Source organism: Microcaecilia unicolor, chromosome 9, assembly GCF_901765095.1.
Source record: "Microcaecilia unicolor chromosome 9, aMicUni1.1, whole genome shotgun sequence".
NCBI classification, from domain to species: domain Eukaryota; kingdom Metazoa; phylum Chordata; class Amphibia; order Gymnophiona; family Siphonopidae; genus Microcaecilia; species Microcaecilia unicolor.
The window spans coordinates 1,208,730-1,233,264 of NC_044039.1; the positions used below are offsets into that span (position 1 = coordinate 1,208,730).

Sequence of the window (24,535 nt, forward strand, 5' to 3'; positions counted from 1 at the left end):
CTGTTCCTGCAAAAAGAGAGAAGATTTTCAGCTGCATGCACTGGTGGAGGGAGATGTACTGTTCCTGCAAAATGAGAGAAGCTTTTCAGCTGCATGCACGGGTGGAGAAAGATGTATTCAGCTCCTGCAAAAACAAAAGAATGAAGTTTTCAGCTGCACGCACTAGTAAGTGAAAATATATATACTGCTCCTGCTGAGAGAGAGATTTTTCAGATGCATGTATTGGTAAATGAAGATGTATATACTGCTGCAAAGAGAGACTTTTTTCAGCTGCAGCGCTACACCACCCCTTCCGAAAAGTCCCACTACATGTACTATCTTGAAAAGTCAAATTCCAAAAAGCAGAAATTTACCAATGGGCTAGTTCATCAAATTTCTGTCTCCCTAAGTTTTATTGTCGCAGGGTCTCTTTGAACAAGAGAAAAATATTGCCAGAGACTTGAGTACATATTGTTATCTATTCTGTAGCACTATTTGGGAACTCATGAAATTCAGAGCTAACCTCGTCTCTCTGGCTGAATCGTAATCAGACCGTAACTGTCAGTATATAAGGAATGGCATACATTATTCAAAATGTGGTGCTGGGCAGCATTCACTCATTTCTTCCATCTAGATTCTGAGACACAGGCCCTGATTGCAATCCCCAAAAGACAAATAAATAAAACTTGAAGAAGGTAAGTATGATTTAAAATCTGTTTACTTTGTGACTGCTACAGTCTTTCTAAGCAGCTCAGACAATCAGTATAAAATGACAGAGCCTCGTTCTCCAGGAAAACACTTGCAGAATAAATTTTTCTTTCCTGATCTATAGCCAGGTCAGTATTTATTTTACTTTTTTTTTTTTTAATGTATACTATTGTACATAATAGTTTTACTATTATGACTATGTTTTAATGTTAAAAGTGAGATCTTTTCATGCTTTTTCCTCCTCGAATGATGAAATTATTTTTCAGATATACTCTGTATGCAAACTATTGTGTGATGGACAGTACAGAAAGTGATTTTAAACTACACTAGACTTTTTTTTTTTTTAAGCTCTGCATGATGTGGTCCACAGGATCTGATGACTGAATTGAAGACCTATAGGTCAGGCTTTACTTTCTCAAGAGGGGACACAGATCAGCATTGCCTTTGATATAACAGAAAATGAAACTAATGAATAGAGCCGAAAGTTACACTGTCCTGTGCCACCAGAACAGATCTGGGAAATCCTCACTAGCTGAAACAGTCTAAACCTGGGTTCTCAACCATGAACTCCACTGAGACAGTCTGATGAACTTGCATGAGAGACATTTCCATACACTGCAGTGGCACATGCAAATGTGTCTTATGTATATTCCCTGCCTAGGTTGGGAACCCCTGGTCTAAAGGGATCTTGAAAGACTAGTGATGTATTTTTAAAGCCAAGGACGGGGGTTCTTGCTGAAATTAGTGATTATGATGTATTAAAAGGGTTTTAGATTTTAAGAACATAAGAATAGCCATACTGGGTCAGACCAATGGTCCATCTAGTCCAGTATCCTGCTTCCAACAGTGGCCAATCCAGGTCACAAGTACCTGGCAGAAACCCCCAATTAGTAACAACATTCCATGCTACCAATCCCAGGGCAAGCAGTGGCTTCCCCCATGTCTATCTCAATATGGACCTTTCTTCCAGGAACTTGTAAAAAACCTTTTTTTAAACCCAGATATGATAACCACTGATACCACATTCTCCAGCAATGAATGAAAAAATATTTCCTCATATATGTTTTAAAAGTATTTCTATGTAATTTCATTGAGTGTCCCCTGGTCTTTGTAGACCAAGACCTGTTCTCAGAGGACTGTGTTTGTGAGGAGCTAGCTAAACTAAAAGTAGGCAAAGCGATGGGGCACATCCAAGGGTGCTCAAGGAACTCTGAGAAGTTCTTGTGCCTCCGCTTATGGACCTCTTTTTAACATCTTTGTGAGTGATATTGCAGAAGGGCTGTCTGGTAAGGTTTGTCTCTTTTTGGATGATACCAAACTCTGCAATAGGGTAGACACCCCGGAAGGTATGGATGACATGAGGAAAGACCTAGCGAAGCTTGAGGAATGGTCCAATATTTGGCAACTAAGATTTAATACCAAAAAATGCAGGGTCATGCACTCGGGTCACAAGAATCTGAGGGAACGGTACAATATGGGGGGTGAAGTGCTTCTGTGTACAAAGGAAGAGCGGGACTTGGGGGTTATTGTGTTTGATGACCTTATAGTTTCCAAACAGGTAGAAAAAGTGATGGTCATAGCCAGAAGGAGCTTGGGTGCATAAGGAGAGGGATGACCAGCAGGAACAAAGAGGTGATAATTCTCTGGTGAGGCCCCATTTAAAGTACTGTGTGCAATTCTGGAGACCTCACCTATGGAAGGATGTAAACAGGATTGAGTCGATCCAGAGGGTGGCTATGAAATCCGTAAGTAGTCTTAGACATAAAACATATAGGGACAGGTTTAGGAACCTCAACATGTATACGCTAGAAGAGAGGAGGGAGAGAGGAGACATGATAGAGATGTTTAAATATCTCAGGGGCATTAATGTACAAGAAGTGAGCCTTTTTCGAATGAAGGAAAACTCTTGAATAAGGGGGGCATATGACGAAGCTAAGAGGAAATAGGCTTTGGAGGAATCTAAGAAAGTATTTGTTACGGAAAGGGTGGTGGAAGCGTGGAATGGCCTCCTGGTGGAGGTCATGGAGACGAGTACTGTCAGAATTGAAGAAAGCATGGGACATGAAATCCCTTAGAAAAAGGAAGAGTTAATGGTTATGGAGGATGGGCAGACTGGATGGGCCATTTGGCCTTTATCTGCCGTCATGTTTCTATGTTTGTACTTTTTGAAAGAGTGAAAGATCAATTCACTTTTACCCGTTCTACTCCACTCAGGATTTTGTAGAGCTAAATCATATCTTCCCTCAGCCGTCTCTTTTCCAAGCTGAAGAGCCCTGACCTCTTTAGCCTTTCCTCATATGGGAGGAGTTCTATCCCCTCTATCATTTTGTTCGCTGTTTCTAATTCCACTATATCTTTTTTGAGATATGGTGACCAGAACTGAATGCAAAACTCAAGATGAGGTCACACTATGGAGTAATACAGAGGCATTACAATATACCATCGCACACCTCTTCTGTCTTGGGGTGGAGATAGCAGTACATTGATATATACAGCATGAACAGCTGAACACTGACCTTGGGAGGAAAAAGCAGCACCTTGATCTACCAAACCGTTTAATGCATCAACACAGATGGAGATATGCGCTCCTAAACTGTCCTTCATCCATGCATCCTTGGAAGAGAATTCCATACCTCTGTCTGTACCATGGACATCCTGTAAGAACGGAGCTCACTCACAAGACCCAAAATGTCTATGAACTCATGGTCCTGTATGTGCTGCATCAAACGATCCAGTGATATGAAGGTCCCCGTCCTACCCACACCGGCGCTGCACGAGAGACAAGAGAGATACAATCACATCAGAAGCCCAGTATTCAAAAAAAAAAAGAAAAAAAAACCCAACAACAAAAGACAGCTGAGCTCCCAACTTACATGCATACATTTGTACCTTAGTTTCAGCTGAAAAGCCACCTAAGATAAGGAGTTTATAGATTATGCTACTAAATTTTAACCAGCCATTCGTTTGTCTAGATTTAGGAACCTAATTTTGGTGCTGAAATCCACGGTGCTGCTATTGCAACCCACTTTTTAAGCTCTGGAGTTTAGTGGCATTTTGAGCATAAATTTATGTACTCGATCCTAGTAAAATTTTAAGAGGCCAATTTAGGAGCTTAAACCCTTTGAAAACTGACTTCAGCCATACTGGGTCAGACCTATGGTGCATCGAGCCCAGTATCCTGCTTCCATCAGTGGCCAATCCAGGTCACAAGTACCTGGCAAAATCCCAAAGAATAACAAGATTCTGGAATCCCAACTCCAAGGGCAAACGCAACTCTCAGGACCCTGCTATGCTCTGTCCAGGGTGAGACCAGCACCACATTGTATAGTTTAAAATGGCATGTGCTGGACTGCTCCAGCAGCTGTGGGATCAAGTTATGTCATCTCTGCATTAAATTTTGTGGGGTTGGGGAAGGTTCTGGCAAGGCTGAGTTTAGATACAAAAGGAAAGACCAGTCTGGATGGAACTACGTGTGTACCCCTTTCTGTTGATCAGTGTCACAGAAAGACTCAGTCTCTAATTGTGTTTTCCATCAGATTTCAGGCCTCTTTGACACAAACTAAGAAAATAGGAGGTTTATACTTCATCTTATGTCAGCTATGTCTGTACAGAAGTAACCTTAGACTGCCGAGGACGATTCCAGAGCCTCATTTCCCAGAATTAAAATCATGTACGGAGACTCTGTCATCTAGGGTCTTGTTTCCTTTCTGTTGGCAGAAAACAGGAACTTCCTTAGAGAAATTTATCTGTAATGACTTGTATTCTCTGCTTCCAGCAGGTCAGTTCCCTTAACCCATCTCTCTGAAACGTCTGAATACCTTACTTCCTTTCTTCCTGGTGTTTTGTGTCTAATAGGTTAAACTTTGCATGCACTAGGACAGGAATGAACTAGCCATTTGATACCTCAGTCCCTCAGATTCACTGTTAATGATTGTCTCAATAGTTGCATGGTGTCAAAGAGCGCCTCCTGGAGTTCATACAGTGTATTATGTGCAGGAGACAGATCAAGGTGCCCTTGGAAATTCTTTTTAATCATGCTGGTGCTGCCCAATACAGCTGGGACAAGTTCTGTATCTTTTGCCCATGTTTTCTTGTCCTCTGATTGAATTTATTGGTGTTTACGGTACAACTTAGCTTGGAAGTCCACTTGGACAAGGAAACCATTTGTCTATTTATTTATTTATTTATTTGCAGCATTTGTATCCCACATTTTCCCACACACAAGCAGGCTCAATGTGGCTTACAAGTCAATAAGAAATAGGGCCAGGTAAGGGAGGGGGTACATGTGTAAAATAAGGTACAAAATAATAAGGAATATAATGGTCCTTTGAGGCAATATAACGTAGAGTCTATTGAGTAGCATCAGTAGGGTTGGCCTTACAAAACACATAGGTCTTTAAAGAGCGTCTAAAGTCTTGATGGTCATGCAGCGTTTTCACACAGTTCGGTAATGCATTCCACATCTGTGTTCCAAAGTAGGAGAAATTAGACGCTTAGGTGGTTATGTATTTAAGACCAATGTGCTTGTAACTTGTACTCAGCTCATTTGGAAAAGATAAGTAATTAAAATTTTTAATCCTAATCAAATTCTTCTCTTTCTCCACATGTTGTACAGAATAATCTCTTGGCACTGACATTTCTATGGGGTAAAAAGTACAGGAAGATCATCACTATTTCACAATGGCTGGTTTTCTTGTATCAAAGCTTTTGTTAGTGGAAATAGCAATGCTCTAAGTCGTAATAACTTCTTCACACTTCTGGCTGGTTTCTGATGTCAGTGTTCTGAGATAACAATGCTATCGTGTTTATATAACTTTAAGTAGATGAGACCTGCTACCTTATTGTATACAAGCTTGACATCTGCACATAACCAACAAAGAGATTTGTGACCAGTTTTTCCCCCATACCCTGGAAAGATTTTGCTCAGCTGGGAACACAAGGGAAACCAGGAACTTCCCTACCTGCAGTGCACTGTGAGAGGGCCATGGCTCTTGTTTGCCTGCTTCCGAATCATTTGTACAAAATGCAGGACACTCTCTGCAGCATTGGTACTGGGGACACCATGATCAGGCCATGATGTGTAGTTAAAATGCATCACCTCCAGCACCTCATCAGCCTAGAGATAAAAAGGCATTAGACATACACAATCTCCTGCATGGCATCAGCCCATGAACTAAAACATCTACCGCAACCCACATCAGTCCAATTGGTTGGGTTTCTCTGAGCAGCAGGTAAATGCTGGTGAGCAGTGGAAGGGAAGGGGAAGATGGAGAGTGGCAGGAGAAGGTTGTGGTTGGTTTAATTACAGTAATTCACTGTTATGGACTGAGAAGCCTAGAAGTGCTTTGAGGTAGTTCAGAATGCTCCGTGGGTGCTTGAGCACCCCCAATATTGAGCAAACTCCTTCATAGCATCCAGGGAGGGGTAATTTGCATTGGGTTTAGCTCCCCTGGTTATTTTGAAACATTGGCTCCTACGGTTTTGACAGGAACATATTAAACATTGATTAATCTCTTTCCGTTAGTTACTAGTGAATTTATACATTTAAGGTCAAACTTCTCACACTGGTGCACTGTGTATGGAGTGGAGATGCAACACAGTGTATTAGTACAGGTTAAATATTTGAAAGCCTTTGCTCTCACTCCAATCTGAGGGTACCAAGTGTTACTGTAACAGTGACACTTTTTAATCTTGCTGAAAATCATAACCAGATTTTCTCCTTTGCCAGTCCAGTGGATTGGAACATATTGCCTTTAGAAGGCTAATTGCTAGAGCATGGATATGGGGTTAGGAAGTAATTAGAGTATCATGTTCTGAAAACCTTTCTTATCTAGGTGACTGGGAGGGAGGCTGAACGCTGGTGACCTGCTCTGTGTTTTATATTGATCTAAGTGTCCTGGAGTTGGTGGTTTTATACACTGACTTTAAATGTATTGTTTAGCAGTGGTTTTATTTTGGATGTTCGTTTTGCTTCTTGTTCAGAACTATCAAACATATAAATTGCGAGTGACCGTACTCACCCGCAAATGCGCAGTAGAGACTTTCCCTCTCTGTCCCGCCCCCGCGTCAATACATGATGACGGGAGTGGGACAAAGAGGGAAACTACGTGAAGGGGAGAGAGGGAGGGAACCGCCGAGGTCGCCACCGCTCCCCCCCCCAACCAGAGTCACTGCCGCCGCCCCCCCTCCACGGCCCTCTCTTCGCAATTCAACTTACAGCACCAAAAACGCAGCAGGCAGATCAGCTGAGCTGCCATCGGCCTTTCTTTCCTGCCTCTGTCCTGCCCTCGCCGACGTTACGTCACACGAGGGCGGGACACAGGCAGAGAAGGAAGGCCGATGGCAGCTCAGCTGATCTGCCTGCTGCAGTTAAGGAGCTGAAAGTTGAATTGCGAAGAGAGGGCCCGGGCTGGTGACTCCGGGGGGGGGGGGGGGGGGGGGGAGGGGGGGCGGCGACCTGGCGAGGAGGGTAGCTGGAAATCTCGCCCGTTTTAACGGGCATAATGGTCTTCACTTCTGGTTCTCACAGGCCATAGGTATGTTAGGTTTGCACAATATGTATATGAGTGAGTTCTGCCAGCTCCGTGCTATGCAAATATCTTTTATACATATTCATTAGGGATGTTTTGTTTGCAGCCCTTGAGGACTGGGAGTGAACATCACTAATGTAAGGTGTTGGGTCTCAGCCCTGGTTCTAACTGAGCTGGAAGCACAAAGGCGCTGGCCAGAGCTGCTGCCTAAAATAATTAATACAAAAGAATGAGAACCCTGATCTAGAAATGAGTGGTTGTAACTGAGGTTCCGATTAAAGCTAAAGCTACATAGAGAATTACTGGCTACATGGTGGAACTTACACAGCTGATTCTAAACGTCCTGTAACACCAGTCGGTCTGCTCGTTTTCTGAGATCATTGCCACAGTGATGTCTCCATACAGAACAGGCTCCGCTGTAAAGGGCCAATAATGATCACACTTCACCTGCAACCCAAAATGTGGCATTGAGCCTTGTGTGTGCCATTTACTGGGTGCATTTTCAGAGATTTTGGCTAGCTAAGGAAAACAAGCATAAATATGTGGGTAAGGACAACAGTTGTTAAGACATCTGGATTTCATGAGAGATGCCTCAGGAAATTAAAAAGCCATCAGATAGCAGGCAATGTTCTATTGCGGGTTACTGACTTGAGAGATCTGTACTGGGACCAGTGTTTAAGATGCTAAGAAATTACCTTAAAAAAATGCGCAGTGCAATAAGCAAGGTGATCACATTTACAGATGACACATTATTGAAAATGAGCTGATGGACAGATTTAAGGCAAACAAGTGCAAAATGACATGCACAGAAAAATAATGCAAGCTTTGGTTACGGGGTGGTGGTTCTATTTCAAGAGTCACCATCCAGGAAAAGAATCATTTAGACAATATTTGTTTAACTAATTATTCCTCACATTTGATTATTGCTCTTTCCAAACCAGCACAGGGCAGAGTACAAAGAAAACAAAATACAAAATGTACAGGCCCTAATTACTAAACTGGGGCTGTGGTGAATGGCAGAGGATTCAGGAGTAATAAGGAAATACTTCTTTACTGGACTCAGCTGGTGTGAGAAATAAGTAGAGCCCAACCTATGTACTGTCTTAGAAACTAAGGGTTGATATTCAAAGGGGTTTAGCCAGGCAAAAGAGGCTCCTGCCCGGTTAAACCCCACTGCGCTAGCCATATGGCAATGTCCTGCAGCGCTAAGGTAGATAGTGCCTGCTGTCTATTGCCTGTGACTGCCCAGGCACTGTCCTGTTACTAATGGGATGGCCCAGGAGCAGAGCTTGGCTGCCACTGATATGTTTATTCAAAAAACCCAAAAACTATCTACTGCCACACTTTACCAGATCTGGGGGGGGGGGGGGGGGGGGGAGGAGGAGGAGCGCTATTAATTAACAGGAAAGACCTACCTATTCACTCTAGAACATTCAATAACAGGGTGAGAATTCCTTCCTCTGGTAAGTTAAATGCTTGATGAAAAAAAATAAGTTTTGAGCAAGTTCTTAAGATCTCTCAAATCTTTTGGCAACCCGTTCCAAAGGCACAGGCTAAGCAATAAAGGATGTATCTCTAGTAGTCTCCCATCTTATTCAATTTATAGGGGGAACCACCATTCTACAATCTTGTGCTGATCGAAGGACCCTTCCTGGTTAGTAGGATATTACTAGCCTACTTAAGTATGGCGGTTGCATTTCGTAAACGGCCTTGTTGGCCAACACCAATATCATAAAGTGAATTCTGTAAATAAGAGGCAGCCAAACTAACATAATTAAATTTATCTTTATTACCTTATAATCTAATTGCTGTATTCTGTAAAGTTTGTATGATTACACCCTAAAAGGCCTGCTTACGCAACATTACTGTTTCTTGCCTCCGTGACCCAGTAAAGTGATTTGTTCTGGATTCTACAGCTGCCTGTCTGGTTGGTTTTGTTTGAAACTGGCAGAGAAGTGCTCAGGGTATCCAGTTATAGCAATCTGCTTTACTCTACGGGATCAGCATCCCAGAACCCTGATATTCTTCTGGGTAACGGAGGAATTACTCATTTTGTAGTAGATATTTTTTTATACCTAGCGCTGGTCTCTGGCCTGTGTCCTGTAAGCATAAGCTGTCACAGGGTACCGTAGGGGGCCAGGGGGGTTACAGCTATTTACCCTTTCAAACAGCACTCACACTAGGGGACACCCCATTAAAATAATAGGTAGCATATTTAAAACAAATTGGAAGGGGAGAAGGGTGAAAAGGGGGGGGGGGGAATAATGTTGGATTATGATAATGATCACAGACGACAATTGCCTTTGTAGATTCATGTGTGCAAATTTTATTTCTGTATTGGTTGGTCAATAAAAATGTTGAAACAAAACAAATTGGAAAGTAAGATAATGAGGTATTGGATTTATTTAGTTTTCATAGTTTGTTAATGGGGACAGGAAAGGATCCCTTTACTTTTCTTTATTTGAATTTTTTTTTCTCCTCATGGTGCTGGACGTGATGGACCACAGACCTAACCGATGTTCTTGTACAAGGTCACATGCGCAGATGGCAAGACAAGGCAGAACCCATCAACACCCATCTGTGATTCCCTTACTCACCCTCCTTTTCTCGTTACACTGAGTTAGCATCACAATGATTTGTGACTTCTGCTGTAGAACCATCTTCCAAAAGTCACCCCTGGTCTCTGGCAGTGGTCCTTGAGTAGCAATGTATTCTTGTGGAGAGTTGTATCCCTAAGAAAAAATGACAGCTTAGTATGAGGTGTACTGGGGGTGGGGGGGGGGGGGGGGGGGAGAGAGAAGTTAAGGAAAAGGCCACACTACTGTTCCCCTGTGTTTACGTTTATCTTTATTACAAGTCTTTCTAACCACCCTTTGCAGGGGCAACAGATAATCAATGTAGATAATGTTAGAAGAAAGGGTGAGTCCTTTAATAACGGAGTGAGGTAGAAAGTTGCAAGTAGAACCAATCCAGGTGCCAAAAACAGCAGCAGTCAAGGTCCAAAGGCCTGAGAGAAGAAATGGGCCTTCGGGCCAGCTTGAAATTTTACGACTGAATTTTCCGATCACAGATAACATGGGCATGAATTCCACAGGAGTGCAGCTAAGGTGGAAAAGCTGAATTCCTTGTACACCACTAATAATTTACCTTCTTGTTACACTTACGGGGATATAGTTGGCATTAATGTAGTCTGTGCCTTCCTCCTGACTCATGGAAACCAATCTCACACGACTGAAGTCATCTGCAGCCAGGAAATATTAAAATAATCAACGTAGAGGCAAGAAAAAAAAACCCTCAGGATAAGAACAATAGAGCACGTGTGGTCTTAATCCTACACTACATCCTTAAAAATTGGTCACATAGCAAATCCCTCAAGCTTTGGCATGTGCACTGGCACAGAAAGAGTAAAATGTGAGGTGAGAACAGAACAAAAAGTATTCGATTCATTCTTGCCCAGTTCTTAATACCTGGCTGTTAAACACTGGAATTCTGTCCCTGAAGAGATGAGATGTGAACCCTCCTACTTAAGGTTTTGTAAATTGTTAAAAACCCATTTATTTAGGAAGTTTCTGAAGACATGATTTGTGTATTCTTATGTACTAGGTCTGTTATTATGTACTGCTTAGAGATTATTAATCTATTTTGATTTGTTGTAATCCAAACTAAGCCTTCGGTCATGTTGCAGACTAGAAGTTCCTCGTATTTGTATAGACTGCGACTGCCGGTAAGATACCTCTTCTTATCCAACAGGGCTTGACATCTTTAAAGTCTACCCTCAGCGGTAGATAAGCATGCAAGATCTCATGTTTAGTTCATACCCTTCCCATGTAGAACCACCATAGATTTGAGATCATTTACCAACATGGCTGTTGCCTGATCACCCAACCTAAGTCCTCACGGCCTTGCTAGATAGCTGCCGATGATCAACGTGCTGGACCAATCGAGCTAATATGCACTTATGTAAATAATGTTACAACACTGCAAACTTAATTTAAATGATCATTCCACATCACTGCATTTCTACATGTAGAAACTGGGACTTTACTCTTATGGTTTGTCATTGTTGATTCTAGTGTGTCTAAGTCCCCTTGATTAGTACTAGTTCTACACAGCCTGACAGAGATATCCGGCTTCAATCATTCTGCCAGACAGACCCAGCCAACACGTTAATCTGTCATAATAACAGATGGGCAGATAAAAGTCAGCAGGTGACCCTGTGGTCTATGCCTCTGTTTAGGATTGTATCTGCCTTCATCATATTTTGTACGTCCTTAGACCATCTCACATTCTGTCGGCTCCTTTTTTGTGGCTCTTAGTATCATCTGCAAGAGGATAGACAGAACAGGCTCCTGGACAATCCACTCATCATCTTCCTGTATGAACAGGGTACTTACATGGTAGAATGTTAGTGTAGCGATTTTTACATCGATTTGAAGGCAGATCTGAAGCTGTGTGTGTAATATCAATGCCAATCTGCTTCAGCTCCTGTTAACATGAGAGAAAGATTCTTGGTCATCTTTGTTTATACAACAGGGCTTTCTGATTATAAGAACATAAGAATAGCCCAGACAGTGGCCAATCCAGGTCACAGTTAGTAGCATCATTCCATGCTTATTCCATGATTACGAATAACATCTTCCATTTAGAAAAAAACAAATTCCTTCTCTGTACCTCTCAATATCTACTGAAGAGATGGGCCAGGGGGCCAGGACTGCAGAGGGGTGAGGGGACAGCCAGGTAGTAGAATTTTCTCTTTCAAAAATTTGCCAACCCAAATTTTAGCAAGTCTTCAGCCTCTACTGCTGCATAATTACTCCGCTCACAAACCCACTGCCACCCTTCCCCTCTGAATACGGAGTAGGACAGTCCTCTCTCTATAAGAATCCAACACGGAACAGCTCACCTCAAACTGCAGAGAAAACTTGTAGCTGGAGTCTTTGGCCATTTCCTTGAGGTAGACATCAAAGTCATCCAGCTGAACGGGACTATCACAGAAAGAAAGTGAATGAACGTGAGATTTGCATACAAGGAAGTGAGATAAATACACACACATGCACACCCTTTCATAAATATAAATACACAAATAACGTCCCTACTTTCATAATTATAAATACACAAATAGCCTCCCCTTTATATCAACTCAGACTCACATAAACACACACGCACGCACCATTTCATAAATATAAATAAACAAATAACCCTATCCTGTATAGAAGAACACAAACTCGTGATGTAGAAGCAGTTTTAGAATTCAAGTGAGCCATACTTGGTTAACTTTCTCTTCTTTATTCCATTTTTGTTCCTACAAAACAAACCAAATCAGTCTTTAGTTTATTTTAACAGATTTACCTGTCTCTGAGAGTTACCCTCTTAGACTCCTCAATGTGAGAGACACCCCTCAACCTGTTACACCCTCACAATGAAACCCCTTCACACAGAGACAGTCATCATTTCATGACAGTCTCATTTTTTAGAGACCGTCACCCTTTCGGGTCTCTCACCCTATAAGAACCCGCCAAACACGGAAAACACTTCCCTCATACACTTCAAAGAATATTTTTTGTTATTTCAAGGACTCAGTCAGATGAGTAACAGGCTGAAGTCTTCTGGGTCCCTGGCTCTTATGATTTTTTTTGCAACAGAAATTGAATCACCCTGTTTTAGCAGTGATTGATCAAGAGTGAAAACAGCACTGATAATTCAGATGGATAGGACCATCAGAAAAAAAGATTACACTACAACTGTAGATACTTAAATACCTGAGGCCATAAAATCAAGTGAGAATCAAAAACCTCTTTTCTCTGTGTGTAAAATTTACAACCATAAAACCTAAAGCAAAAATGAAACCAATGCAGGAGCAAGAAATATTTTTACTAAGATGCGCTAACGATTAACATGCTAAATGCCGTGTGGCCCATTGTATACATATGGACTGCATGGCACATGCAAAGTTGTCAGCATGTGCTAAACCAGTTAGCGTGCTTTAGTAACACAGACCCTATTATGTTTTTGGCTTCATATTTGCTCGGAGAAAGTTTTTATTTACTCAGCGCGTAGTTAGACTGTGGGACTCATTGCCGGAGAAGGTAGTGACGGCAGCTGGCCTTGCTGAGTTTAAAGGGGGTCTGGACAGATTTCTGAAGGAAAAGTCCATTGATTGTTATGAAATTTTGTTTTTTTTTGCCAGGTTCTTGGGGCCTGGATTGGCCGCTGTCGGAGACAGAGTGCTTGGCTTGATGGACCTTTGGTCTTTTCCCAGCGTGGCGGTGCTTATGTGCTTATGACTCACATCTGTAAATTTTACTCATACAGAGAAAGGAAAAGAGGATTATGAAAGCGCTTGATTTTATGGGGCTGATGAATGATAGGGGCAACTGCATTAGACAGTATTTAAGTGTCTGCAGCTACACCGGTAAAACCTTTTGGAGGCCTTGTAAAATCACTCCAAAATCTGTTACTACAGCTTGGCCCGGGGGGGGGGGGGGGGGGGGGGGGGAGGGCAGTGACAAGTGCCATCCTGAAGACCTGGTTTTGATTCCTGGGCCAAATTTTTGCTTTCAGATTTGTTTTTCCTATCGATTGGAGTTTGTATTATTTACATTTTCTTTTGCAATAAATTCCATCTTAATGTTTTAATATCAAAATATCCTTTAAAGATAGCTTTTGTTCTTAAGACATTAGGATTTATATGTGGCCCTCTCATTCTTATCAGTTTTATGAATGGTAAAGATAACTTGATCTGTATTTTATAACGTGCTTTCTCAGCTGTCACAGTCAATGTTTCTCATCTGTACCTGTTGCCACACTCTTACCACCCTCCATTGCACGTTACCATGACAACCCGTTTCAATGTACTTTTTACTTTTGTTTTTTTTTAATGGGATTCTTTTAATAAGATCATCATAATTGTCATTTTTTTGGAACCCATTAAAAAATCTTTTGTGTTTTAATTTCATTTATTTTGCGCTCCAAAGCATGGGAAATTGCCTATAAGTAGAGCGTTCTGTTCATTTGCTGAAAAGCTATGAATTTCTCTTCGAGAAGGAAATCATAAGTTCAAACACATCATCTTACCTGTAGAATATTTATGCCATCCGTGATCTCATCTAACCCTATGAGCTGACGTAAAAATGTTAAACAACACCCGATACTCAATGGGCGGCCAATGAAAACGAATAAGTAGTAGAGTAACATGATCCGTCACATGCGCACCCGCCAACAACCGAACCCCATTATTCTGAAGGACCTGCAATCACTTAGTCACATATTAACAAACCCTAGGATAACCTACATTCCCTTAGACCCTGAAATTAACAAAGCATGCAAAAGGCCATGCCGCACCGCTTCATCAAAATACATAAGAACATAAACGTTACCATACTGGGACAGAATGAAGAGACCTGTCCACACAACATTAGAAATGTAACCATAACTCTGACTCAATAATTACACTAAAAAGAGCCTGAGACCGGTTCCACACATCCTAACAGTGTAGGAACCAGCTTAGGGCAATGTAAATGACCGACAACCCAGCTTGCAACATTCAAAACCAACCAACCAACCAACCACTGGGACATCGCTGTCAAACAAGCCTGCAAAAGAGTCAAATCCGGGTCATGCGGGGAACAATACCTACGAGGAAAACATCATCAATATATACATACACATCCACTTCACATGTGTGGACCAGCCACACAAGGGGGGGGGGGGGGGGCAAAAATATATTAAACAGTGATGGGGAGAAAACTAAGTCTTGAGGAACCCCACATGATGAATGACGCACCGCAGACTTAGCACCCACATTCTGGACAAAAAAAAATATGGTTATCCAAAAACAAAACCAGATCAATATCAGCCAGATGGAAGCAAAGCAGACGATGGTCTAAAACTGCTTAGGTGTGTCATAAGAGCTATCACATTAGGTCAGACCAATGGTCCATCAAGCCCAGCATCCTGTTTCCAGCAGTGGCCAATCCAGGTCACAAGTACCTGGCAAGATCCCTAGGAGAAGATGTTTTCCTTATATGTTCAGATAAGCAGCAGCTCTCCCAAGTCTACCTGGATAATAGGAATCTCTCTAAACCCTTTTAAAACCCAGCTATGCTAACTGCTTTCACCATATCTTCCGGCAAGAAATTCTACAGCTTGAGTATGCGTTCAGTGAAAAATATACTTTCTCTGATTTGTTTTACATCAGCTACCTCTCATCATTCAGGGTCAAAAGCACAGTGTTCATTGTTTAAGTGCTCTTTTAAGATAATAAAATTACTTACCAAGGGTTAATATAAAAAGCCAGAAGGTAATCAGTCCAGAGACAGGAGGGGAGCAGAGTTAGAAAAGCAAAGATACTTCTTCTCCTGTCAGCGTTAGTACAGGGAGGAGAGAAAAGAGGAAAAGTTACTTCTGCAGGATGCACTGCTACCCCTCTGGAGACCTGAGAATGAGCAATCCTGTACCCGAGGCCTAGCTTTCTTTAATCACCTTCAGAATGCTACAAAGCCTGAGCCCTTGTAATAAGTTCTGTCTGACGGTCTCACATGAAAGATAATGGTGCTTCTGCCCCTCAAGTTACCAGTTTTCCCAGAGCTGTAGATATGCATTGGCTACACAGACTTCCACCTGGGGCATCAAGCCAGAAGATGGAGAAAGAGGAGCAAGCCACACATCTAGCCCTCTTCCATATCCTCCCCTACCCTCAGGTATGTCTACACGTTTTCTGAGCTGACCAACAGTGACTCAGTCTGGCTCAGTATAGAAGTACCCCAGTACTGTTACAATCAAAGTTAGAGGAGACAAAAGCAAGCAATGCACTTAGAATAGTGAGTAAATTGGAACCTAGAAGAGTGAGTAACAGTGAGGCTACAACAGTGAATAATAACGTATCTAGAACAGTGAGAAACAGTGAACCTAGAACAATCAGTAATAATGAACATTGTTTCAACCTGATTCTGGATCATTGTTAGATCACAAAGGTTACAAAGTAGGACTAAGTTGAAAGAATCCCAGAGGTCTATTAAGTCCAACCTTCACCTGATTACCTCACCACACACTCTCTCTCTCTATTCATGACCCCACATTTGGCAAGCTTTTCAGAATTCCGGGATTAGCACTCATCCCTGGTGCACAACTCCCATGCTTCTTTCTGCCAGCTTTTAAAAGCTTTAATGGTGTGGTAAGAGGAGGGGATCGGCAGCTAGTGTCAATATTATCTTGTCATGTAACTGTTTTGTAACCTGCCCTGAGGTGTTGTTTTGTTTGTTTTTGTTTTGAGCTAGGGTAGGTAATATACTGAGATAAATCATTAAATAAATGGATAAAAAGTGCTAAAACTCCTGTACTTCAAATGTGGTCTAGGAAATGCCATATACAGAGGCAGGTTGATAATCTCAAGACTTGTTCCTACCTCAGTACTCCTCCAGCTGTGACTGCTCCTCACGCCCAGCCTGTTATCAGCTCATATTACCAGGATTTGACTCCAGCTGTGACTGATTCTCTCTCCCAGTGTTTTATCAGCTCATATCACCGGGATTTGCCTCCAGCTGTGACTGACCCTCACTCCCAGTGTGTTATCAGCTCATATTGCCAGCACTTTCCCTCCCGATTAATGTTTCCGAGTTTTGGCACAAGGCCATATTTAATGCCCTTATTTCTGAGTCCTATGTGCATCACCTTATACACATCTACATTAAATGTCATCTGCTGGGCATCTGCACATTTGTCTAAAATATGGATCCACTTCTGTCAGATTAAATGCATTCTGCCGTAGAGTCACAAGAGTGCAGAGTTTAGGGTCATCTGTAAAAATGGTGGTACAGCTGCTTAGTCTTTTCTACCTCAGCAATGAAAAGATGAAACTGGTCTCAAGTCAACCCCGCCCCCCCCATGAAACCCCCTCGTCTCCCAATACCACTTTGTAAACTCCCTTAAGCTATCTGCCAGCTTGCTTCCCACTATTGACCTTAAATTTTGTCTTTCTTCATTTGGAAATCTGTTGATGTTGCAGGACCAAAGTTCTTAGTGAAATCTATATCCATCCTTCCTCTCCTCACCCCTCCCAATCTCTTTTCCTTTTGCTTATCCTACCTTTGTTTACCTTTACATACTCAACTACTCATTCTCAAAACCTCACTTTCACTGCTTATAATATTCTCCTCTAAGACTTTGCTATTGGAATTGTATTAACTATGTAAGCCGCATTGAGCCTGCAATGTGTGGGAAAGCGCGGGGTACACATGTAATAAATAAATAAATATTATATTAGAATGGTCCACAATTTGGCAGCTAAGTTTTAATGCTGAAAAATGCAGTGTCATACATTTGGGCTACAAAAGACCCAAATGAGCGGGATAGTATAGATGGTGAAGCATTTCTGTGCTGAGGAGAGGGACTTGGGTGTGATTGTTTCTGATGATCTTAAGGTGGCTAAACAGGTGAAGGATGCTTGGGTGAATAGGGAGCAGTGTGTTTTTTTTCTAGCGAAAAAGGTGCCGGTACTCAAATGCCAGGCCACCCTTCAGGGGTGATCACTGAGGGACCCACCCCACAATAGCCAGGCCCCCTGCAACCAGTCAAAGAATCTATGACAAAGGCAGAATTGGTGTGCAGAGCTCTTTCATTAAAACTTGGGAACCATGGGTCAAATTTTAGAAGACAATGGAAAAGGTGCTGGTTCTCTGGAGGAACAGGAGGAGATAACATGAATCATGCTTACCTGCAAAGTTACAGAAACATTTCCAGTGGGAAACTCACCAGTTGTATGGAAGTTTTCCATCTCGCTCCAAGGAAGCAAAGTTAACAAATGTTCCAGCCCCACATTCCCTGCTAGAAAAGATTAGTAAGAATCATCAGAAATGCACCAGGCTGGTCTTATTCCTCATTCTTCTGTCTGTAAGGGAGTTACTAAGCTATGCGAGGTGTTTAACACGGCTTTCAATGTTAGTACAGTGCAGCGTTAACAGTTAAAGCAGCTTGTTAATTTTTAGTGCACATCAATAGCCAATATTAAACACCTGACATGGAAATCACCATTGGGAAGGGGTGAATGGAGGGTTCTGTCTTGCAGACATGCACAAGACTAACTGCTAACATGCAACTCACCAAACCCTCACAGGTAAAGGTAACTGCATTCCACACTATCAGCCACACTCTTAATGCACAGCAGCAAACTCTGCTCTGCAGTAACCCCATGGCTATTTCTTCCCCCCCCCCCCCCCCCCCCCCCCCCCGACCCTAGTACACCTTATTAAATACAGGTTCAATGTACTCTCTTTATCATCTGTCTGATAACGGGGAGTTGACATTTACATGTTCAATTTGTCTATAATGTCCTTCACTTATTACTCTGAAATTTAGACACCTCTGATTTAATTTGAGACAAAGCTGCTGAATCAATGAAAGCAAAGGGCCTGCCCTGACAGAAGAGTACAGAAAGGATATTCTGTGCACTTGTATTATGCTGCCATCATGTGGTGTGCAACTGAATTACAAGACAGGCTAAAAATGTTAACAACCCTGGGGGAAGGGGTTTCGGTATGGTAGTACAGAGAAAGGAGTTTTCCTCATAAGATGTTCTTACATTACGAAAAAGAGTTCCTCTCTCTGCACCTACAGACCAAAACTCTTTTCCCTGGGGTTGTTTTATTTCTCTGATGCTTTGGAATAGGTTGTTGCTTCTATCAGTGTTTCCAGAAGTGCCTTATCAATAGAAATCAAACAAAATAAAACATGGAAAAGAAAATAAGATGATACCTTTTTTATTGGACATAACTTAATACATTTCTTGATTAGCTTTCGAAGGTTGCCCTTCTTCCTCAGATCGGAAATAAGCAAATGTGCTAGCTGACAGTGTATATAAGTGAAAACATTCAAGCATTACTATGACAGTCTGACAGGGTGGGAGGAAGGGGGATGGGTAGGAAGTATGCATGGGGACATCAAAGCATATCATTGATATTCTAACAGGGTGGGTGTGGATAGGTGAGGGGAGGGTGATCAACAGAGACATACAGCTTTATGGTTTATAATGGGCTAGGAACCCCAGATCCTTGTTAAGTCCTTTCTGTTGGGTGTTAAAATATTCAATCATTCTGACTTCAAAGGTCTTACGTTCTTGTATGGTTTTAAAGTTACCTTTGAGGATTCTCACTGTGAAGTCACTGGTACAGTGTCCTGGTCCTGTAAAATGTTGACCAACAGGCGTGGGAACCCTGCTGGCACCAGTATTGTTCATATGGTGCCAGCAGGGTTCCCACGCCTGTTGGTCAACATTTTACAGGACCAGGACACTGTACCAGTGACTTCACAGTGAGAATCCTCAAAGGTAACTTTAAAACCATACAAGAACGTAAGACCTTTGAAGTCAGAATGATTGAATATTTTAACACCCAACAGAAAGGACTTAAGGATCTGGGGTTCCTAGCCCATTATAAACCATAAAGCTGTATGTCTCTGTTGATCACCCCACCCCTCACCTATCCACACCCATCCTGTTAGAATATCAATGATATGCTTTGATGTCCCCATGCATACCTCCGACCCACCCCCATCCTCCCACCCTGTCAGACTGTCATAGTAATGCTTGAAGGTTTTCACTTATATACACTGTCAGCTAGCACATTTGCTTATTTCCGATCTGACGAAGAAGGGCAACCTTCGAAAGCTAATCAAGAAATGTATTAAGTTATGTCCAATAAAAAAGGTATCATCTTATTTTCTTTTCCATGTTTTATTTTGTTTGATTTCTATTGATAACCTTAAGAGTGGACTAACACGGCTACCACACTCCTCTACTTCAGAAGTGCCTTAGAACTTAGAACAGGGGTTGCAAAGTGAGGTGGATTGCTGCTGGGATGTGTCATAGGTTTTTGAAGGAGGTTGGGAGGCTGGGGGTGGCTCCAATGGATACCTGCTGGGTCCCCCCCTATCTTCTTTTGTCATCTTGAGTGACGTAAGAACATAAGAAAATAAGAATAGCCATGCTGATCAGACCAATGTCCATCTAGTCCAGTATCCTGTTTCCAACAGTGGCCAATCCAGGCCACAAGTATCTCGTGGCAACATTCCATGCTACCAATTCCAGGGCAAGCAGTGGCATTCCAATGTCTTTCTCAATAGCACTGGCACATGAAGCCCCCTCCCTGCCCATCTTCAAATCCTTGCTCAAAGCCCACCTCTTCAATGTCGCTTTCGGCACCTAACCATTGTACCTCTATCCAGGAAATCTAGACTGCCCCCAATTTGACTGACTGCACTTTTTTGTCCTTTAGATTGTAAGCTCCTTTGAGCAGGGACTGTCCTTCTTTGTTAGATTGTGCAGCGCTTTAGAAATATTAAATAGTAGTTGTAGTAGTTATTAATGTTTTAATTTGTTATTGTAACTCACTTACAATAACAGATTCATATTTTTACTAAGGTAACTGCTAACTGATTTGGTGCACGCTAATTTAGAGAGGCATATTTTCAAAGCATTTAGCCTTCCAAAGTTCCATAGGTTTCTATGGAACTTTGGAAGGCTAAGTGCTTTGAAAATATGCCTATTAATTAAGTGCCATAGAGCCCATTGTATACCTATGGGGTTTTTAGCATTTAACACACAGTGCACGCTAAATTCATTAGCGCACCTTAGTAAAAGGACCCCTAAGTGTAAGACACAGTCCCCACCTAGGGCTGAGAACCAGCGAAGCCAGAGTTCAGGTCTCACTACCTGTAACCTTGGGAAAGTCACTTCACCAATTTGCAATTTGTCAGTTAAAGAGTTAAGCCACAGGAGTGTGTTAACAGCACTTAGAAATTCCTTAACTTGTTTTAGTAAAATGGCCCCAGGGAATCCTACAGCAACAGACGTTTTTTGCAATGTGATACTCTCTGCTGCTGTTTACATGGGAAGAACTGTTTCAGATGGGTCACATTACTCCACCTACCTGGCCATTTGCAAGTGTTTTCTTCTGAGAACGACCAGGGTAATAACCAGGAGTCCAATCAAGAGGATGCTGAGGAGAGCCAGCACAGATATCACCACGACATTTGCATTTAGCTCAACACCTGCAAATACAAGCCATAGAACTCACTCACTCCCATCACACGCCGTGGTCCGCTGGAGCAGAGCTGCTGCTTTAATTTTTGGAGGAATACTTGGCATTTATAGTCTTTATTTTTTGTTGGTCTTATTAGCCACACTTGTAGAGAACGTTTGTGCTTAATAAATAGAAAATATGTTTAAACCCCCCAAGAGATAGGATCAGAACAAAGACTCTCCCATAGCTAAGCAGAATAGCAGGTGATCAGTAGAAGGAGAGGAGCAGAAGCTATTGAGTACACGTCCTTCATCCTCTATTTTACCATGCAAGAAACTTCTTGCACTGCATCCTGAGAGTAGAATAATAATGCAATAAAATGTGGCTCACCCAGCGTGGACACGGTAATGAAAGCCGGAGCGCTGCGGGTCTGGTGACTGATGCTGCTCACGCTGCAGTTATAGGATGAGTCTGGTTGCAGTCCAGATACAGTCACAATATGGTAGGAGACTGTAACAGATTCCTAAATACACAAAGGAACCATGAGAAAAGACCTGTTCTCCTACCTGCAGCTAGAAGTAGCACTGATGATTCTTTGAGCTTGTCTGGCTGTCAGGATCTATTTTATGCTTTACTGCCCCCTCCATGCAGATAGAAGTAACACTGGTGTTTTTTTTTAATTTGCATAGCTGTTGGGATCTATAATTTTGCTTTGTCTGGCTATCGGGATCTATTGTTTTGCTTTGTCTGCAGTAGCAAATTGATGGGGACAGAAGTTTCACCCGTCCCCAGAGGAATCTCCGCCATCCCTGCCCATCATCGCTTCCATCCCTGTCCATCTCCTATGCTAAAATAACCTGACTTGTGGTAAAATAATCTAACTTAACAGTAGCCCATGTTGATAAATTCCCCTCATAGTGCTTATAGGGATTTTAATGCTATCAATCATATCCATTAATTTTTTTAGTGCTATTATAAATGCCATGGCATAAGGAAAAGATAGGTAGGCTAACCTGGCACTACACTTCCACGGGAACCCTGCAAGACCTGTGTCCATCCCCAACTGATTGTTGTTGTTTCATTATTTGTGGATTTGTTTTTGATTTTTGAATGATTGATTTATATCCACGCCTCAAATTTAACATTTAGTGAATTCTAATTATTGCCAATTAGTGCTCATTATTGCTTGTTAGGTGCTATTAACAATGCTGATTGGCTTATTAAGCTAATTAAGTTACGTACATTTTTATAGAATATGCTTGGATTTCAACCCAGAATGCTAGGTGCAGTATGTACAACATAAGAACATAAGAATAGCCACTCAATGAATAGTTCAGCTCTGGAACTCTTTGCTGAAGGATGCAATAGGAGTGGTTAGTGTGTCAAAAGATTTGGACAAGTTACTGGAGGAAAAGTCCATAGTCTGCTATTGAGATACAAATGGGGAAGCAACTGCTTGCCCTGGGATTGGTAGCATGCCATTCCTGTGCAGCTCTCTAGTCTGCAGTTGCTCTTTGCTGCCCCTTTCCTGCAGGCAGAAGTAGCACTGATGGTCTGTCTTATTGTCGGGATCTATTGTTTCGCTTTTTCTGCTGCTGCTCTTTGCTGCCCCCTTCCTGCAGGCAGAAGTAGCATTGATGGTCTTATTGTCGGGATCTATTGTTTCGCTTTTTCTACTGCTGCTCTTTGCTGCCCCCTTCCTGCAGCCAGAAGTAGCACTGATGGTTCTTTGAATTGGCGTAGTTGGCAGGATCTATTCTTCTACTTTGTCTGCAGCTGCTCTTTCCTGCTCCTTAGAAGCTACTACCCTTGGTAACCACTTAGCCTTGCCTAATTGTTGAGCCGGCCCTGCCTCCTCCTGCACTCCCCAATCAACCTTCTCTCCTTGGCTTCAATAACCTTTACCACCTGTTCCCCATTCCATTCCCCAGTAGGTTTCTCTCCCCTTGCAACTCCCCATTCAACATTTGACTGTGAGTCAACTGCTTTACAAGTTATTTTGCATCAAAGATCAATAGACCCCTGACGCAGGCCTTTACGTGTCGGGTTGTTTTTATTGATTTGAATAAAGACCTTGTTTGGGAAGACACCAATTGTGAGAGGACTCTTTTTTGGATCCACTGTGTGTGAGATCACCTTATGTGGGTGTTTGCTACATATTAAGAGCTGGCATGTACACATCCACGATTTCAGAAAACTGCAATTATAAGCGCCAGCAATTAACTCTGCAAGTCACCAAAGGTTTTATCTTTTAAATCTCTGAGATAGGAATAAAAACCGGGAGTTATGGAAATTTACTCTCTTAATATGTTATGTAAAGCCCTTCCTTTTTAAAATTTGGTGGAAAACCCAACAGAGAAATTTGTTTGCATATACAACATGAGTAAATTTTTGGTATTCCCAAATATCCCTTTACATTGCCCCACATCCCAACCATCTCCATGTGTACATAGCAGCTTTCTGAAATCACCATTCACATATGTGTAAATACCAGCACTTACATAGGAGATACTGTTAAAATGCCCTCCTAAAGATGTAAGATTAATCATATAATCTAAAAGAAATTCATACATTGTAAATTATATTAATGAAGTGTCATGTCCCGAGTGATTCACTCCAAGGCAGTTAAAGAGTGTACATATGGCATTAAACCACTACATTAACCTCTTCCCTACTGATTAGAAATTCCTTGGATTGATTTCTTATTTTTGTGGTCGATAATTATATGAAACTTAAATAGTAATTTGCTTGTTTATATAATTTTTCATTTCCAAATTGTGTATTATCATTCATAAATGTGAGATTATGTTTGTTAAAAAGCTTAATAAAACTAAAGTAAAACAAAATGCCCTCCTAAACATAGGATCAGTCGTCCTTCCTTTCAAAGCACCCCCACCCCAATGACCTGTCTGTTAAAAAAGACTTTGGGCCCAGGACCTTTCAATCTCCCCTCCCCCTACCTGATCCCATTCTCCTGAAGTGCTGTCCTCTCCCAGAACCCCAAAAATACACCCCAGACAAACTAGCAGGAGAACCCAGTCTGACCTCCTAGCAGTTTCGCTCCTAGCTTACTCTCTCTACAGGAATGGCAGAGCAGCTCCAGTGGGGCTTCTTGTGCATGATAGTGTGGTACCTACCTCCTGCCTGGAGTCCAGCAGCCAGCAGGACACATAGAAATAATCCACCACACCCTCCTCCAGCCACAGCAGGGTGACCGACGTCTGCGTCTTATTCACAGTAAACAGAGACTTTGGTGGAACTGGGTCTACAACAAGACAGAGAGAGTTAAAACGTGGATTTCCAGCA

At 42.0% G+C, this 24,535-nt stretch overlaps 1 protein-coding gene across 4 annotated transcripts in view; it reads right to left on the reverse strand.

Moving 5' to 3' along the window:
* Window positions 1-24,535, reverse strand: part of PTPRO (protein tyrosine phosphatase receptor type O) — a 64,727-nt gene that overhangs the window by 4,135 nt on the left and 36,057 nt on the right. The window contains exons 13-25 of one of the 4 annotated variants that reach the window (XM_030215263.1): window positions 24,367-24,494; window positions 21,620-21,752; window positions 21,137-21,257; window positions 17,967-18,035; window positions 15,491-15,574; window positions 12,484-12,519; window positions 12,121-12,202; window positions 11,612-11,702; window positions 10,382-10,458; window positions 9,815-9,949; window positions 7,542-7,664; window positions 5,649-5,803; window positions 3,321-3,456 (exon numbers count right to left, since the gene is read on the reverse strand). In XM_030215263.1, the coding sequence (XP_030071123.1) occupies window positions 3,321-3,456; window positions 5,649-5,803; window positions 7,542-7,664; window positions 9,815-9,949; window positions 10,382-10,458; window positions 11,612-11,702; window positions 12,121-12,202; window positions 12,484-12,519; window positions 15,491-15,574; window positions 17,967-18,035; window positions 21,137-21,257; window positions 21,620-21,752; window positions 24,367-24,494 (1,370 nt within the window). Of the gene's footprint in view, window positions 1-3,320; window positions 3,457-5,648; window positions 5,804-7,541; window positions 7,665-9,814; window positions 9,950-10,381; window positions 10,459-11,611; window positions 11,703-12,120; window positions 12,203-12,483; window positions 12,520-15,490; window positions 15,575-17,966; window positions 18,039-21,136; window positions 21,258-21,619; window positions 21,753-24,366; window positions 24,495-24,535 lie in introns of all 4 variants that reach the window. The other 3 variants (XM_030215262.1, XM_030215265.1, XM_030215264.1) reach the window with 3 other exon arrangements.